This window comes from Chenopodium album, chromosome 5 (genome assembly GCF_948465745.1).
Source record: "Chenopodium album chromosome 5, dcCheAlbu1.1, whole genome shotgun sequence".
In the NCBI taxonomy this organism is placed as follows: Eukaryota; Viridiplantae; Streptophyta; class Magnoliopsida; order Caryophyllales; family Amaranthaceae; genus Chenopodium; species Chenopodium album.
The window spans coordinates 1,972,312-1,988,278 of record NC_137838.1 but is presented as its reverse complement, the minus strand read 5'-3'; the positions used below and the strand labels follow the sequence as shown (position 1 = coordinate 1,988,278).

The window sequence follows — 15,967 nt, the reverse complement described above, 5'->3', positions numbered from 1 at the left end:
TGTTTGGGCTGTAAAGGGAATTGATTGAGAATAAATTTCTATTTACAATCACCCCCTTACCAATGTAATATCCTTATGCTTTTATTAATGGCAAATTGGTCTTTTCTTCTTTATTTCCAATTCTCATCTCTATTACTTGCCCCCCCTCCTCCTCCTCCCACTAGGTACGGTAGGTAATAAAATCATGAGAATGGTGCAATTTTATTCCCATTTTCAATCCCAACTACAATCCCCCTTCCCACAAAACAATAAACAAGGCAATATATACTCCCACCTCCTCAATTCCCATTCCAAGCCCCACTTCCCACATACAAAACACCCCCTATATGGCTTAATTTTAGGCCCAATCAACATACACTCGTAGTAGTTCACAATACCCCCTTTTTTTCATAACACTGTACATGGCTTAGACTCTGTATAACTCATGCATGTTTTATTAAGGGTCTGTTCACATTTACTTAATTTCAGTTCAGTTCAGTTTAGTTCAGCTCCAATCAGTTCAGTTCAGTTCAGCTCCTACTTTCCTTATCTCATAAAATATTCATTTCAGCTCGGTTCAGTTCAGTTCAGTTCAGTTCAGTTCAGCCCAGCTCCAATCAGTTAAGTTCAGTTCAATTCAGCTCAGTTCAGTAAATGTGAACATGCCCTAAATCTTGTTATAGGCTAAATAAAGTATAGTTAAAGTTGAATGATTCTTAAGGAAAATACAAATTACAAATAAAGTTAGGGTAGGGGATTTAAACTTGTAACCTAACGTATAAATACCCCAAATGTTAACCAACAAATAGAATAATCGGACAAGACCAAGCTAATTAAATAAAATAAAAAAATTATAGCATTGTTGAGCTTTAAGGCCTGTTCACATTTACTGAATTGAGCTGAACTGAACTAAACTGATTGGAGCTGAACTGAACTGAGCTGAAAATGAATATTTTATAAGAGAAGGAAATTAGGAACTGAACTAAAGTGAAGTGAACTGATTGGAGCTAAAATAAACTGAATTGAATCGAACTGAACTGAAATTAAGCTAAAGTGAACAAGCCCTTAATTTCACATCATCTTGACAACAATTTTACACAAGGTCAACCCATTTAATTTTTTTTTTTTTTTAAGAAATAAACCTTTTTTTTAACAATATGGAGCAATCCCCACTTTTTATTGACTTATTTTGACTGGAATCTGCCACTATCAGCAAGTAATATTTTGTTGTTATTGTTGGACGCATGTGGAGGCATATTGCATATCCACCAATCAATATATGGATGATTTAAATCCAGATTATGGGTATAATTATCCTCCTAAAAGATTTACCAACTTTTTTTTTAAATAAGGGGGCACAAAAGGTGATTGATGCCTGATGTGTAGAGACTTTGCAATGCAAGCTTAACAAGGTACAAAAGTGTTTGATGGTGGATTAACTTTTTTCATCGAAATTGAAAGTTAGAGCTATTTCAGTCTTTCAGAGAAATATAAACTTTATGAAATTATAATTTTTGTAATTAACAGTCATTTCACATGATTAAGGGTAAAGATCAAGTCATGTTTACTAAAAGTTAATTATTAGGTTTTTAAAGGTTTTCATGTATGAATATCACCTTATTAGGGATTTTTATGTTTTTGTTTTTTTTGAAAGGTTTTCAAAAAAAAAAAAAAAAAAGAAAAAAAAAAAAAAAAGAAAAAAAGGGATATCTATGTAAGACTGTAAGAGACTAAGAGATCATATTTTATGTAGAACTCAACCTACACTTGAAGATACCAGTCTTGTTCAAGCAACCTGCACTCTCCAAATTGAAATCAATTTTTTTGTCAAGTAGTTATACTTTAATAAAACAAACTTTTACTACGGAGTAAATAAAACTAATTACTAGCTAACTATTTTATATATATGACTACTAATAAAAATTAAAAACTAATTGAAAAGGGTCATACTCAAATTCTCATCTTATCCATTGATTTTATGGCCTATCTATAATAAACCATTTCCAATTTCGTACATTTAATTTGTCACTCAATAACATCTATTTATTTCATTCTATAAACCCTTGAATACAAAAGCCTGGCCTTCAATAATTAAACAAATGACTTTCTCTTGAAATAAAAAAAAATATCTCTATCAATATAATATTCACTTGGAATGCAAATGACTTACCATCTAATCTATATTATGACTTTGTGATTATTACTCCGATCCGTAATAAATAGTACGGAGTACTCGTTGCAAACAAATTGATCTAGACACTAGTCATGAGTTAGCACATAATCATTGTTTCCTTTCATTTACAACCTATTATCATCAATTGTGTTAAGTAAAACAAAAATATCATTCTCTTCTTAAGGCACTGTTAAACAGCAGCACTTGCATATAAGTGTCTACTCCTGTAATGACGCACCATAGAGTGTAGAGAAACAGCAGCACTTGCATAGAGCCACTGATCATACAACGTCGAAATATGAGTTTAAGTTGGTGTGTCAAGCATTATATTGTTGTACGAATAATTGCTTGATTGCACGGATTGATTATATTCATGCTGCTATTGGCATAAAATGAACATTGAGCATACACTTGAGATGCAAAGAAGTCTAATGTACTCTAAGAGCACTTTCCGTAAATATTAGTGATCTTTCTTCTAGAATCTTGTACTACTAGTACTAATGTACTGCTGTGTTGGAGAAATGAGTTTTCCATAACAATAGTCTTAAGCACCAATCTGTTTATTGGTAATTTATGTAGCTATTTGGAGAATTGGAGAGGTATGTACTTGTTTGATATTATGCCCAAACCAACATCTTTGTTTGAAATTATGTTGTTGTATTTGATGGGCTTCAAATGTGCATAATCAGCTTGACTATAGTGGGCTTAGTTGTGTCAAGTACATAGCCTTTACTCTTTAGGTGTTTTATTCACTGAATTGCACCCATACTTTGGAAATATTACAACATTTTTGTGTTATGGAGTTGATAACTCGGGTTCGCCACGTAACTTTTTCGACTACCTTGTGAGTTGTAACACATACACCCATAAAATGTTGAGCTAATCTGATAGTCATATTAAATGTGTAATAACGCACATAATTTTATTTACCCATTTATATGATTTATTCATTAGCAACCAATTATATACTTTTGTAAAGAATATCCTAGTAGTTGTAAAATACATATCAAAAGCTAATTTTATTGCATTCACAATTCATGATAGATGTATTAAAAATAAAGGTCCAAATCTAATTTTATTGTATACGTACACCATCCATGATAGATGTATAAATAATTTTAAATAGTATATTGAGAAGAAAATCGAAATTTCTATCTTTCAATTATCATATTTCACTTAAAATAACACATCTTCCAATAATCATTACAACTAATAAAGCATCAAATGAGGTATTAAAATCTTTTAAAGATACCCAACTAAACCATTATCAAGATTTTGTCATCCTATTTTCTGGAAAAAATCTTCTTTGATCCTCTTCCCATGGTTGCATATTTGTTAATTACACCCGGTGTTTCATACTTGTGTTTATAATATTATATTTGATTTAGAACGAGGATCAATATCGTATAAATCGAATCCCATGATTTGTTAGCAACACACACTTATAAACAAATAGTAAGGACATCCAATGGAATTAATCAATGATTAATCATAGTGTCATATAGAATAAAAAAACTAATAAGGGTACATTGTTTTGTGACATCTCTTTTATGCATGGTTTAGAAACAACATTACCTTAAAAACAAAGTACTCTTTTTTGTTATTTAGTCTAAAAGTAAGATATAAAGGCATCTAAATTAATCAGCAAAATCAAAACATGATTGTATGCTAATCATGTTCTTTGAACTTATACATATGGATTATGGTTACTCATATAAACTTATGATGAAGGAAAAAGTTGATAGGATACTTATATACTACGTATATAAAAAGTTAGAATGATGATGGATGGCAATCTTTCAAGATAATATTGGCGCAAAAATATAACAAGAATCATATATTGTAATAATCAAGAAAATGCCACATACATTTATATTATACATTTGTACAACATTATAATATACTTCGTAAGTTCGTAGTATATTGTATTAAGTATATGATAAATTGATGCATGCACTCGGGAGAAATGTAAATGTTACACCAAACACTAGCATTGAAGTAAATGTTACATATATATAAATGAAGTATCAGCTAATAACTTGTAGTACTACATAACATACTATCGTTTATATGCAGATGTTGCATATTTATATTAATTATATATATGAATCATTGTTGGATAAGTATTATGATTGAATTAAACAAAAAATGTACATCAAAATTACAATCAAATGATTAATACCCTAAGCAAGCTCAAAAAACATATGACACAAGCTGCACTACTAGATATACAAGCTAGCAATAATGGCAGATAACTCTCCAAGAGCTAGTACCATATATATATTTTACCTCTCATCTAATATCACATACATTTACGAACACCACTACATATACAAGGTACGTACGAGTGCATAACACCACGATTATCCAAAGTACCACCATAAACATAAATCCCCGTACTTATATATATGAGATACAAGATACAACCATATGTATCCGTTCAAAAAACTACCACAGCCACTACATTTTCTGTTCACCTATATCGGATTTTTTATCCACCTCCAATGGCTAAAAAGATTAACCATACATTTCTCCTAAACATATCATTATATCAATATATATAAGATCACACTCTAGCTTAAGTACTGACTAGAAGTTCTCTCCAGTGAGAATTCAGGCAGTGTAACATCAAAAAGATCAAGTGGTAAAATAAAGAATGCAAAACCTGGATGAAGGTGAAGCAACACACGATAATGCAAGGTAATAAGACCGATTATTTGCTTAGGAAACTAGATTGACCAATCTCTGGTGAAGCCGCTGGAAATCTATGCATGTTACGTCTGTCACCTACAATATTGCAACAAAATTATTAGCATCATTGATAAATATATACTTCATAATTACCATACTCTAATTAACATACATTATATAACATCTAGCAAATAGTTATTTAAGTGTGAATGAGCCACAAGTATAGTACAAGTTACAATTGAGTATATGGGGGAATTGAACCTGTAACATGTCGTATACATGCCCTCAATCTTAAGAAGTAGGCCAAGACATCATTGAGTAACATCTTGCAAATGTTACTACGGAGTATATGATATATAGTCTCATTATATACTGCTCATAGTTTGCCTTAGACGACTAGGGATCAAAATTCTATCTACTGACTAGATGTTCTAGTTACTTGGATACTAGGGAATTTCGGAGACAACTCTTGATGATCAAGTTATAATTTGAGAAAATCCTCTACTATACACAACTACTTTAATAAGTCAATTGAAGTAAAATCATATTACCTTGAAAAAAAAAAAGTTGCATTTTACCTCACATACTATCTTATGAATTATTCTTTGGTTAACTTTGGTTGATGAGCAGCTTGTAACACTAAGCCCTTCCTCAAAAATAACTTGGAGAGCACTTGATAGAGTAAAACTTTGGTCTTCATAGCCTGCATTGATGTCTATATCGAGCCCGCCTAGGCATGGACTTATCTCTACACTTCCAAGGGATGCTCTTGGATGACTCGAACTGCCCACTTGATACGTTGAAGTATGACTTTCCGGGGCGGCTTTTAGCTGATCTCTCTTATCAGAAAGCTCTTGTATGTTCTTTTCCAAGTCTTTGATGTAATTCACTGCTTCAGCTAAGTGATCACTTGTAGACCTCTTTCCCTGAATTTATATTTCATACAAGTATAAATTACTCCGTATATCATAAACTCTCTAAGAATTTACTTTACCATTTTATTCAATTCCACTTTCTTCAATTAAATAATTTTTTTAAAAAAAAATTCACTAGTGGTAGTTGAGCTTCATTTAGGCCTAGTCGCCAATTTTGTGTGAAGTAGAACACATATAATCAAATGATAACCAAATAATTTGCATATTTTCTACTTTTGATTAATTTCGATCGATATCAAACAAATAATGAGTTATAATTTTATAAAATTACCAGATATATTGTCACATTACATTTAATGCACAATTCTTCAATTAATCTGTATTATTAGCCCCCGTTTTTAGTTATATATACATATGTATGTGTTTATTTTTGTAACTAGTAAAGTCAACAAAATAAAGTAGGTTTTGGTGGGAATGATTTTAGTAAAGTCCGACAAACCCTAAATAACAAAAAAAGTAAAAACCCTAATTCAACATCAGAAGCCAAACAAAATAATTTGAATCAACATTTTACACTTCAAAAATAGAAACTAAAAACTTAATTTGTTGAATATAATTTGCTTATTTTCTTAAAAAAAAAAATAATCAATTTGATAAATACCTTAATATATTCCGGAGGAAGGGTAGAGCGGAGAGAAGAATAAAGATTAGACATTTCCAATCTTCTTTGTCGCTCAACTTCTTTGTGAATAGCCTTCTTTTGCTCATCATCATTATTCTCATTACAATTATTAGTATTGTTAGAGGATACTCGGCCTCGACCCCGACCTCGACCTCGACTTCTTCCTCTATTGTTATTAGGGCCAAGGCTAACATTTGTTGTGTTCATATCTCCTATGTTCACCGGTGCACCATCCAACCAATAAATCTGATTCTCCGCGTCTATTTGTTCTTCCTCCGCAACAAATTCAGTGGTTTGGAAGGAAAGCTCACCAGATCTTTGGAAAGGAAACATTTTTATGGATTTTTTTTTTTTTTTTTTTTTGAGTGAAAATAATTGAGAGAAAAATCTACAACTTTATAATACTATATTTAAATATTTTTTTCCTGGGGAGATTTGAAGGAAAAGGCAAGAAGATTGTGTTTTTTTTACTATTGTAGCCGTTGGCCTTGTGATATCTAACATATATCTTCACTTATTTATACGAAGTAGAATATATAGATATAAGAAGAAAGGTTGTGCTACCTATTTGTCACACTACATAAAATATACAACGGTTGCATTATTAGAGCCGAAACCCTATAAGTATATGTATATCGTAGGAGTAAACATGAAGCTGCGTGTATCCTTTTTGCGGGGTCCATGATTTTGTACATATGCTTTGATCTAGAATATTTTCTGTCCCTTCTATGATTTGATGATGAGGAAATGAGCATTTACTATGATTATGGAAAGATCTCGACTGTCTAGTATCTATTTGATTTGATGCATTATTGGATGAAATTTTTAGGTGTAGGAATTGTTTCTTTTAATGAAAAAATTTATTAAAATATCCTTTTTATGTTACATTTGTTTAATATTGGAGCATTACACATTTAACTTTTGGAAAATGATAGATGTAGTTCTAAAATAAACTCCCGTCAAAAAAATATGTACGATAAACTGTTCCATATAGTAGGAACTATTAATTTTAATGCAATACAAAGTACTGATCAAAATAACTAGTAACATCAAACAACTTATAATTTTGCAATATGTCTTTAAATAATTCATCTGTGTTCATAAAATGGTTACACTTTATCTTTTCACTCTTCATGATCACAATAATATCTCTAATTATGTATTTTAAGATAATTCTATTATGTATTTTACAAATAATCTTATTCAATAAAAAAAATCAAGACAAAATCCAATGAAAATGATTATATATTTATATTTTGTTTCTAGTGTCTTTATAACACCAATAATAGTCAAAGCAAAGCTAGTAATAAATGCCAAAATCCAAATTAGTATAAACCATGTGTTGAAATGAAGGTGCTCCCTCTATCCCTTTATTAGATGCCTATTTCTAGTATTTAAAACTCACGTAATAAAAAGAACTAGGCATCTAATTAAGGGAGGGAGGGAGTAGTACAAAGTAGTAATAGAGATTGGACTAAACACTATTTTAGGACTCCCTTAGTCCCTTATTTTTTGTTACATTGTATATATTTGGTCAAACTTTTAAAGTTTTGACCATAAATTGTGGTTGAGATACAGTCATACAGACATACAATAATACTATATTCATAGGGAATCGAAATCGTCTCATTATATGATTTATAATATCAAGTTTTTACAAGATTTATGCGTATAGTTGAAAAAATATATATAATTAAAACGCTTCTTAAAAACCGTAAAAAGTCAAATAAAGGGAAAAAAAAAAGTCGGAGCTGGGAGGTAGTAACCACTTCTTCATCATGTCATGTAATTGTGTACAAGTAATCTAGTGTACAAACTTAAAATTAATCAAAGTCCAAATATAATAACTTTGAAAGTAATGTCACATCGTATACTTTTGAGTTTTGACTGAAACAATCACACCGTACTCCTAATTAACACATGTCTTTAAAACCTCTTTAACCTAAATCGGCTTAATATAAATGGGCGGCACCTCTTTAATGATTTGGTTTCTCGCCGATTAATGAACAGTTTAATGAATTAGCAAGCTCGTGATAAATTATTTCAACAAATTAAAGTAGATTATAATATTTTTAATTCGTGTCAATCTCGAGGGTAGACTTTTAAAAAGGTTTATTGATGCATGTAATCGAGGTTTAAGAGTATGATTCACGATGTTTAAATAAAGTTTATTAAATATTTAAATCTTGACAAGAAATAAATATGATTGTTTGATTAACTAGAAAAGTTAATACAAAACGTTTGATTGAGTTGCTTGTCAACATTCTACAATGTAAGTGATTCTTGATATATACATAAAATAAGAATTGAAAGAAAAGAAAGCAATGAAAAGGATGTAAGTGATGCAAATGGTTGGACTTAAAAGTTAAGTTGTGATGAAGGACTATACTTAACCGACATCTCTCACGGATTTAGTCGGCTCGGCTCTGCAGGTCATCGCTTGAGAGCAGTGTGGGGAGGTAAGAGAATCCCCATAGTCCCAAACATTTTGTAGTTGTGGGGCTTAAACTTGTGACCTTCAAGTCATAAGGTGAGTTTTCCACCAAGTACACTTAGCTTGGTTATGTCAATGTTAAATATATATATATATATATATATATATATATATATATATATATATATATATATATATATATATATATATATATATGTGAGTTATAAGAACAAATGATGTAGAAGATTGAGATTAACCACCTCCCACAAAATATTAACCAACCAATAATTTAATACAAGCTGAATTAATGATCAGATATTCGTATTATATGTGAGTAAATAAGTAATGTGACAAATGGAATTGATCTTAGTAGGTAGCCAACCATCTTATCAATCATGCAATCGTACGTGCACAAATATTGCACGATTTGCAAGATTAAAAACATGCACATATATACACATGTAAGGTCTAAAATATAATAATATTCTAATAGAAAGTTCAAATATAGCAATAATAACAAATACGGAGTATATTTTATACAACAATATGCATCTAACTACTTGATTGTCCCTAGTACTTAATTGCTACACAACATTTTCCATGTCAAATGTCAAGAAAGTCGACAGGGCGGCAGGCAGCAAATTATACAGTGCAGTATAATGAGGGATATGCCAAAACCAAGACTATTGGATTGCACTTTGCTAATAGTCTTACCATCTTTTCATTACATATTACTCCCTCCGTTTTTTTATATGCATCACTTGGGAATGCACATAGTTTTAGGAGATAAATATAATATTGTGAGTGAATGAATAAATTATTATAATAAAAGTATGATGGGGACCATGAAAGAGAAAGTATGTGAGAGAGAATAGATATTTTATTATTTAAGTAAGGACATAGAAGAGAGAGAAATGATAAAATAATTTGAGTGGGGTTTAAAGTAAGAGAGAGAAATAATAAAATATAGTATAATTTTACCAAATATAAAAGTGATGCATATATAAAAAAAAAAAAAAACACCCATAAAAAGAAAGTGATGCATATAAAAAGAAACGGAGGGAGTAGTAAGCTTTACTGACCATGTCCAAAATATTATTTGGGCCACACCTATGAAAATTTTACCCCATAATGCTCTTTGTTCATTTTGACATCATTCTTAAAAGAAATAGTCTACCTACTCGGTGTCGTTGATAATTGATTGGTCTATTAAAAAGGACGACATATATATCCTAAATGCCTTTATTAAAGTAAATTGTATACAATTCACCCTTATTTATAATATAGTTGCGTTAGTTTTAGACATCTAATCATATTTACCTTTTAGAGGAACAATTATCTGTTTCAAATCTTATTCGTTTTCTATATCGTTAAATAAACCACATTATTTGATTGATTTGTGGTCAAAGAAGCTGTTAAATGCTCTACATCTACCACTTGAATAAGGCCGTTGCATGAGTACGTCCTTATGACAACTGATATGATCATGTGATTGTTGAATTAACTCAATATGGACACATGCTAGAAAATAAATCATTATCATTAAAATGTTGAAATTATCAAGCAAACATCCTAACCACAACAAAGTTATGTTTTTTCTATGAAGTATGAGGTTGAAATAATGAAATTCTTAAAGTAGTATAGGGCCAATTTTTTCCAACATTGATGAAAATCTCTTGGGTTATATTACATCAAATTCATTTAAGTATATCTTTTGCACATATATAGATGATTTTTAATTGGAACATTATCAAAGCTTTGTTATATAGATAGCTACCTTCATGCACATAAATCAGTACAATCTTAGAATATACAAGTTTTTCAAGCATAATGTATCATAATTTTCTTGCTATTATATATTTTACTTCCCTTAAAGAATAAACAAATTTCTCTCAAACATTTATAATATACAAGAATACAACTACACTTTGTTCATACACCCTCACTGCTCTAGCAATATTCTATTGCCTAATTAATAGAAGAACAACCAAATGATCGATTGTTCATCTACACTCGTAACTTGTTTCATACATACACCCTTCCTGCTCTAGCAATGCATTTGATTGCCTACATACTAAATGAAGAATCAAATGAACATATATGTCTACTTTCGTAACTTGTTTCAAAAACATCAATAACCTAGAATTGGATCAAGTCACACCATAACAAGCTATGTATAAACTATAAAGGTAATAATGATAGTATATATAATCAGCAAAGGAGGTCGTTTAATTTCTGTTGTAGTTGATTCAAATCAATGCATGCTGTGTTTCCTACCTGCATCATAAACAAATTGTGTGTCAAACTAATTTTTATCAAAAAAATGTATCGTATATATAAAAATTGCTCTCCTTCGATTTACAAAATTCTCAAAACTCACATAAAACATCTGATAACCAACATTAAAATCAACATAAACATTTCCCCAATATCGTTAAAGAGATATACTCACGGCCTTAATAGGCTAGGGAGTCGGATGTAAGTATGTGAGTTGCCTTACCCATAAGATAACATAAAAAATATTGCTATTTCACAATAAAATGAAATACATCAAGTTAAATGTGACATTTGAATGTATAGTTCATTTTACAAAACAAATATGCATGCACATGTTAGTTCAAACTGGTACATCTATATTCTTTTTTCTCTGAATTGGTTGAACCAAGTAGCATGAAATTAAACCTCTTCCAAAAGTAAACTGCTTAAACTACCTTAATATAGAAAATAAATAGGGTCTTACAAGTTACAACATACTTGTGAATCAAAGAACATAACAAATCTACACTTGAGGATGACAGAGTAATATGCATGACTCATTGACTCAAGGCTCTACATATATACTTACATGATCCTAGCTTAGACTCCATGAGTAGCTATTTCGTACGTACTATTAGCTAATCATACCGAAGATCTAATTAAAATAACAAGCATAATCTTATATAAAGAGAATGAAAATTGTAGACCATATGATTGAATTGGTAGACAATAATGATGTTATATGTGAAGTATAACATCTACAAATATATGATTTTCTTCAGATAAATCCATTATTATGTCCCTCAATAATACCAAATACATATAAAAAGGCTAATAGAATTTTACGCATTAATATGATACAACTTGGCAAAGAACTTTTCTTGCAAAATGAACACAAATTATTACCACCAATTTTTACCACCTACCAAATGGATGGTAGAATAATTACCATTAGAAAAAGGCGGTTATAATTTTAAAAAAGCCTAATTTTAAGATAAAAACTTCACATGAAATTTAGATTATCCATGTATTGTAGTATCTCTGTTAATTTTACCATGTTTTCATGATAGCAACAACGACAATGACATCAAACCAGATAGAATCTTGTGATCCTAGATGTTGGGAATGTAATCGGCATCCTACATAACACCCAAATGTTTACACCCCTTCACATTCTCTTTTTCGTGTACTCTATCTATGATCTAAATTACACTCGAGTGTCTAGATGGACAATTGGACACCCTAAGGTGTAGGGAGATCGAAAATTTTAACCAACTTAGCTTCAATTCAAGATATATAGTACTAATCAAGCTCCACACATCAACTATATATACATGTAAAAAAAAAGGTACATTTACCTGACATTGCAAATGGTGAATTAGTCTATCATTGAATTTGGTTGAAGTGCAACTCACAACTTCAAGTCCTTCATCAAAAATTACTTGTATAGCGCTTGATAGCGAAAATCGGTCTTCATCTTCACATCCAACACTAATTTCTACTTCAAAACCAACTACAGATTGTCTAATTGTTACAGATGAGTTGCTGGATCCACCTAATTCAGAAGTCGAACTCGTCGATTCTTGTTGTTCTACTGATTGTTTAAGCTGATCTCTTCTCTCTTCAAGCTCCTTTACATTCTTTTTCAAGTGTTGTATGTAATTTACTGCTTCCCCTATATGCTCACTTGTTGATCTCTTTCCCTGAAACTCCATAATTAATAACAACCCTTAAATTAAACCTAATTAATTACCTCAAATGTTTCTAATTAAACTCATTATAACCCTAAATAAAAACCCTAATAAAAAACTACAAACTAAATCAAAAATAATATATACCCATCAAATTAAACAAACCAATAAAAAAGAAAAAAAACACCAATATTCATAAATCAAAAATTAAAGTAACCTAAGAAATTAAATGAAATTAAACCTGAATAGATTCAGAAGGAAGAGTTAAACGAAGGGAATTATAAAGATCAGCCATTTCTTGCCTCCTTTGAAGTTCATATTCTCTATGCATAACCTTTCTTTCATCATCATCAATATTAGTAGTAGTATTAGTATTAGTATTACTACTACTAGCTAACGATGATGATGATTTACGACCTCGGCCTCGACCACGACCACCTCTACCTCGGCCTCGGCCAGGATTAGTACTAGTTGTATTATTGACTAGGCCAACAGAAACATTATTATTATCATTCAACATAATCTCATCTTCTTCTTCAAATTGGTCCCCCTCATCACTAATTTTGAACGACAGCTCACAACTTCGTTGGAAAGGGAACAGGATTTTTTCTTTGTTTCTCTTAATTTAGGAGAGAGAAAATCAAACGGATCACATCAAGATCATTTCACACTAACTAGAAGAAATAATTAGGGAGAAATAAGGGTAGAGATTTAATAATTCTTTCTAAAAGAGTTTTTAATTATTTATTTATTTTAAGACAAGAAAACATAATTAAATAATAAAAGGGCATTATTTAATCTAAGGGTAATCCATAATTTGATGGAATAAAAATCTTTGTGGGACTACCCTAGAGTTGTCGTACACTCTTATGATGAGCTCGCTTTTAATAATAGCCGCTTGATCTGATGATATGATTTGATGATGTATTATGATCAAGGAAAGATATAGGAAGATCATGATGATTAAGGAAAGATCTACAGTATCTAATTAATTATCGTAAGCACGTATTATAGTATTGGGTGTAGACGCACCAACTAAGTAATATAGTGTAGTCTACTCAATAAAGACCAAGACTTTGTTTAGGATACATAGAATCTACTAGATTAATTATTTTATGTTGAGTTGATCCAATAATAGGTGTTGATTAATGTTAATGATGTAATAATAATTATCAAGAAATTGCATTATGTTTGGAATGTATGTGTGTTTTTTAATAAGAGGGAATGTATAGCTAGGTAACTCTTTTTAGGGAGGGTATTTTTAGCTTTTATTATGCTGCAAAGTCTGCAATTTATGTCTTTTGCTACTCATGACTTCATGAGTATGAATTTGTTTTGTAATGTGAGATTAAGGGGAGAAAATTATTCAAGTACAATTAAGTGTAATTCAATCTGAAAATGCTATACTTAAACTTAATTTTTCATTACATTTTTAAAGAAAATTTCATTTATTTTCTGAATTTTCAAATTTTTTATTTTCGTAATTAATTTCTGATTTTTTTTTTTAAATGCATTTTTTTAATAATTTGACCAGCAAAAAAATAAATCAGAGATCGGCCAATGAAAATTAAGGGTTTGTCCTCATTGACTGAACTAAACTGAACTTATTAGAGCTGAACTTAACTGAACTGAACTTATTAGAGCTGAACTAAATAGAAGTGAACTGAACTGATTAGAGCTGAAATGAACTGAACTTAATATTTTATAAGAGAAGGAAATTAGGAGCTAAATCGAACTGAACTGAACTTATTAGAGCTGGACTGAACTGAACTGAAAATAATCGCATCAGAAAAGGGCTTTAATATAGTGGCAGTATAGGAAGACTACCATAACAACATGTCATTCAATCCAAACTAAACTAAATCTTTAAATGTATTTATTATATTTATTTTTGAATGGATGTGGATTGGTTTAAATTTCATTTTTTTTTTATTTTAAAATTACTTACATATTGGATCCAATTTAATGTATTTCAAATTTCCAAATAAAATTTAATTTTTCGTTTCTTAGCTTCAAACAAGGGCTTACTGTTAAACATAAAAACAACTCAATAACTAGAAATAAAACTGCTACATTTTTCACGTAATGATGTTCTAATACTCCAAAAATATAGAGTATTAGTAAACATAGCCCTTAGGGATACATATAAGCATTAAATTTACACTTGAAAATCGTAAAAATTAAAGAAATCATCAAAATATAAACACTAATAACACTGATTTCCGCGTGTTTTTGTCATAAATTCCTAATTTTATACAATTCCCAAGAATACATTTAATGCTTATATAAAACCCTTAGGCCTACATATAACATTACACATAATAAATTAAAACTTGGTACAGTTATTCTTGCTACATTTTCGTGCAGTGTACTCTAATATAATATAGTTCGATGATTTTTTTCCACGCCTTTAGAAGCACTAATGACTAGCTAGTATGTTACTGTAATACTTAACCGGCATAATGCTTCAATTTGGGGCGTTTGATATGAATATTGGAAATCAAATGAAAATGAAACAAATAAGAGAGGGGAAAGGAAGCATCTTGCATTACCTTTTTCATATGTTTGGTTTAACCATGAAAAGGAATTACTTAAACATAACTTCCTCTCTTTTTATTTGAGGGGGGTAAGTGAAATTATTACCTTAGATTTAAGAGAGGTAACAATTAGGTGAAAACCATTACCCCTAGGTAATGATAACTGTTACCTAAAACTTCTAATCAACCACTAAGTAACGGTAATAGTTTAGTTGAATCGGTTTATTCCAACCCAGGCCAATAAACACTCTTACCAAACCCGATTTCTTTTCTACGAAGCGAAAGAACGTAAACAGCCCATAAGAATCGCCATTCTGTCATGCCAAAAGAGTAGCTGGTCATCCATTAAAAGCATTAGACGTTGGACTATACTACTCCTCCAAAGCTATTGCAACTGCCCTCATCATCTCGACACGAAAAGGCCTTAAAAAGGTAAGAACCCACTATCTAATGTTTACAAGACCGTCATCTCAAACGTCTTCTCAAAAGAATACTATAAACAACATTTACCTTAATAAATATATAAGAATAACACCTAATGTTTACAAGTTCATAATGTTGTATGTAAAGGTATCAAAAGTTGACCTAACGCGAAATACCGACTCAAACTCGATTATTAACCGATCCATCTGAAGCCGAAAAAATAGTG

General features: G+C 30.5%; 2 protein-coding genes across 3 annotated transcripts; both read right to left on the bottom strand.

Moving 5' to 3' along the window:
- Positions 1–3,985: 3,985 nt before the first annotated feature.
- LOC145630015 (transcription factor bHLH118-like) lies at positions 3,986–6,987 on the bottom strand. Its single transcript, XM_081682258.1, has 3 exons — positions 6,380–6,987; positions 5,422–5,769; positions 3,986–4,939 (listed from the first exon to the last, which is right to left on the bottom strand). Exons 1-3 carry the CDS (start codon positions 6,731–6,733, stop codon positions 4,874–4,876), a joined length of 768 nt encoding a protein of 255 aa, XP_081538384.1. The 5' UTR covers positions 6,734–6,987; the 3' UTR covers positions 3,986–4,873.
- Positions 6,988–10,960: 3,973 nt separating this feature from the next.
- LOC145630014 (transcription factor bHLH118-like) lies at positions 10,961–13,475 on the bottom strand. 2 transcript variants are annotated; one of them, XM_081682256.1, is made up of 3 exons: positions 13,023–13,475; positions 12,449–12,799; positions 10,961–11,111 (listed from the first exon to the last, which is right to left on the bottom strand). In XM_081682256.1, the coding sequence occupies exons 1-3, from the start codon at positions 13,299–13,301 to the stop codon at positions 11,046–11,048; spliced, it is 696 nt and encodes a 231-aa protein (XP_081538382.1). In that variant the 5' UTR covers positions 13,302–13,475; the 3' UTR covers positions 10,961–11,045. The 2 variants fall into 2 exon arrangements, with proteins under 2 accessions (XP_081538382.1, XP_081538383.1); XM_081682257.1 differs by having other exon boundaries at positions 12,449–12,793; positions 13,023–13,474.
- Between the last annotated feature and the right edge of the window lie 2,492 nt (positions 13,476–15,967).

What these genes read in the sequence shown, in the direction of transcription:
- LOC145630014 (XM_081682256.1), bottom strand. Translation starts at nt 13,301, where the DNA reads ATGTTGAATGATAATAATAATGTTTCTGTTGGCCTAGTCAATAATACA. An exon ending in TTCCTTCTGAATCTATTCAG is followed by an intron (nt 12,800 to 13,022) that starts GTTTAATTTCAT and finishes TTAATTATGGAG; the next exon opens with TTTCAGGGAAAGAGATCAAC. An exon ending in TTCACCATTTGCAATGTCAG is followed by an intron (nt 11,112 to 12,448) that starts GTAAATGTACCT and finishes TTTATGATGCAG; the next exon opens with GTAGGAAACACAGCATGCAT.
- LOC145630015 (XM_081682258.1), bottom strand. Translation starts at nt 6,733, where the DNA reads ATGTTTCCTTTCCAAAGATCTGGTGAGCTTTCCTTCCAAACCACTGAA. An exon ending in TTCCTCCGGAATATATTAAG is followed by an intron (nt 5,770 to 6,379) that starts GTATTTATCAAA and finishes ATATAAATTCAG; the next exon opens with GGAAAGAGGTCTACAAGTGA. An exon ending in TTCATAAGATAGTATGTGAG is followed by an intron (nt 4,940 to 5,421) that starts GTAAAATGCAAC and finishes GCAATATTGTAG; the next exon opens with GTGACAGACGTAACATGCAT.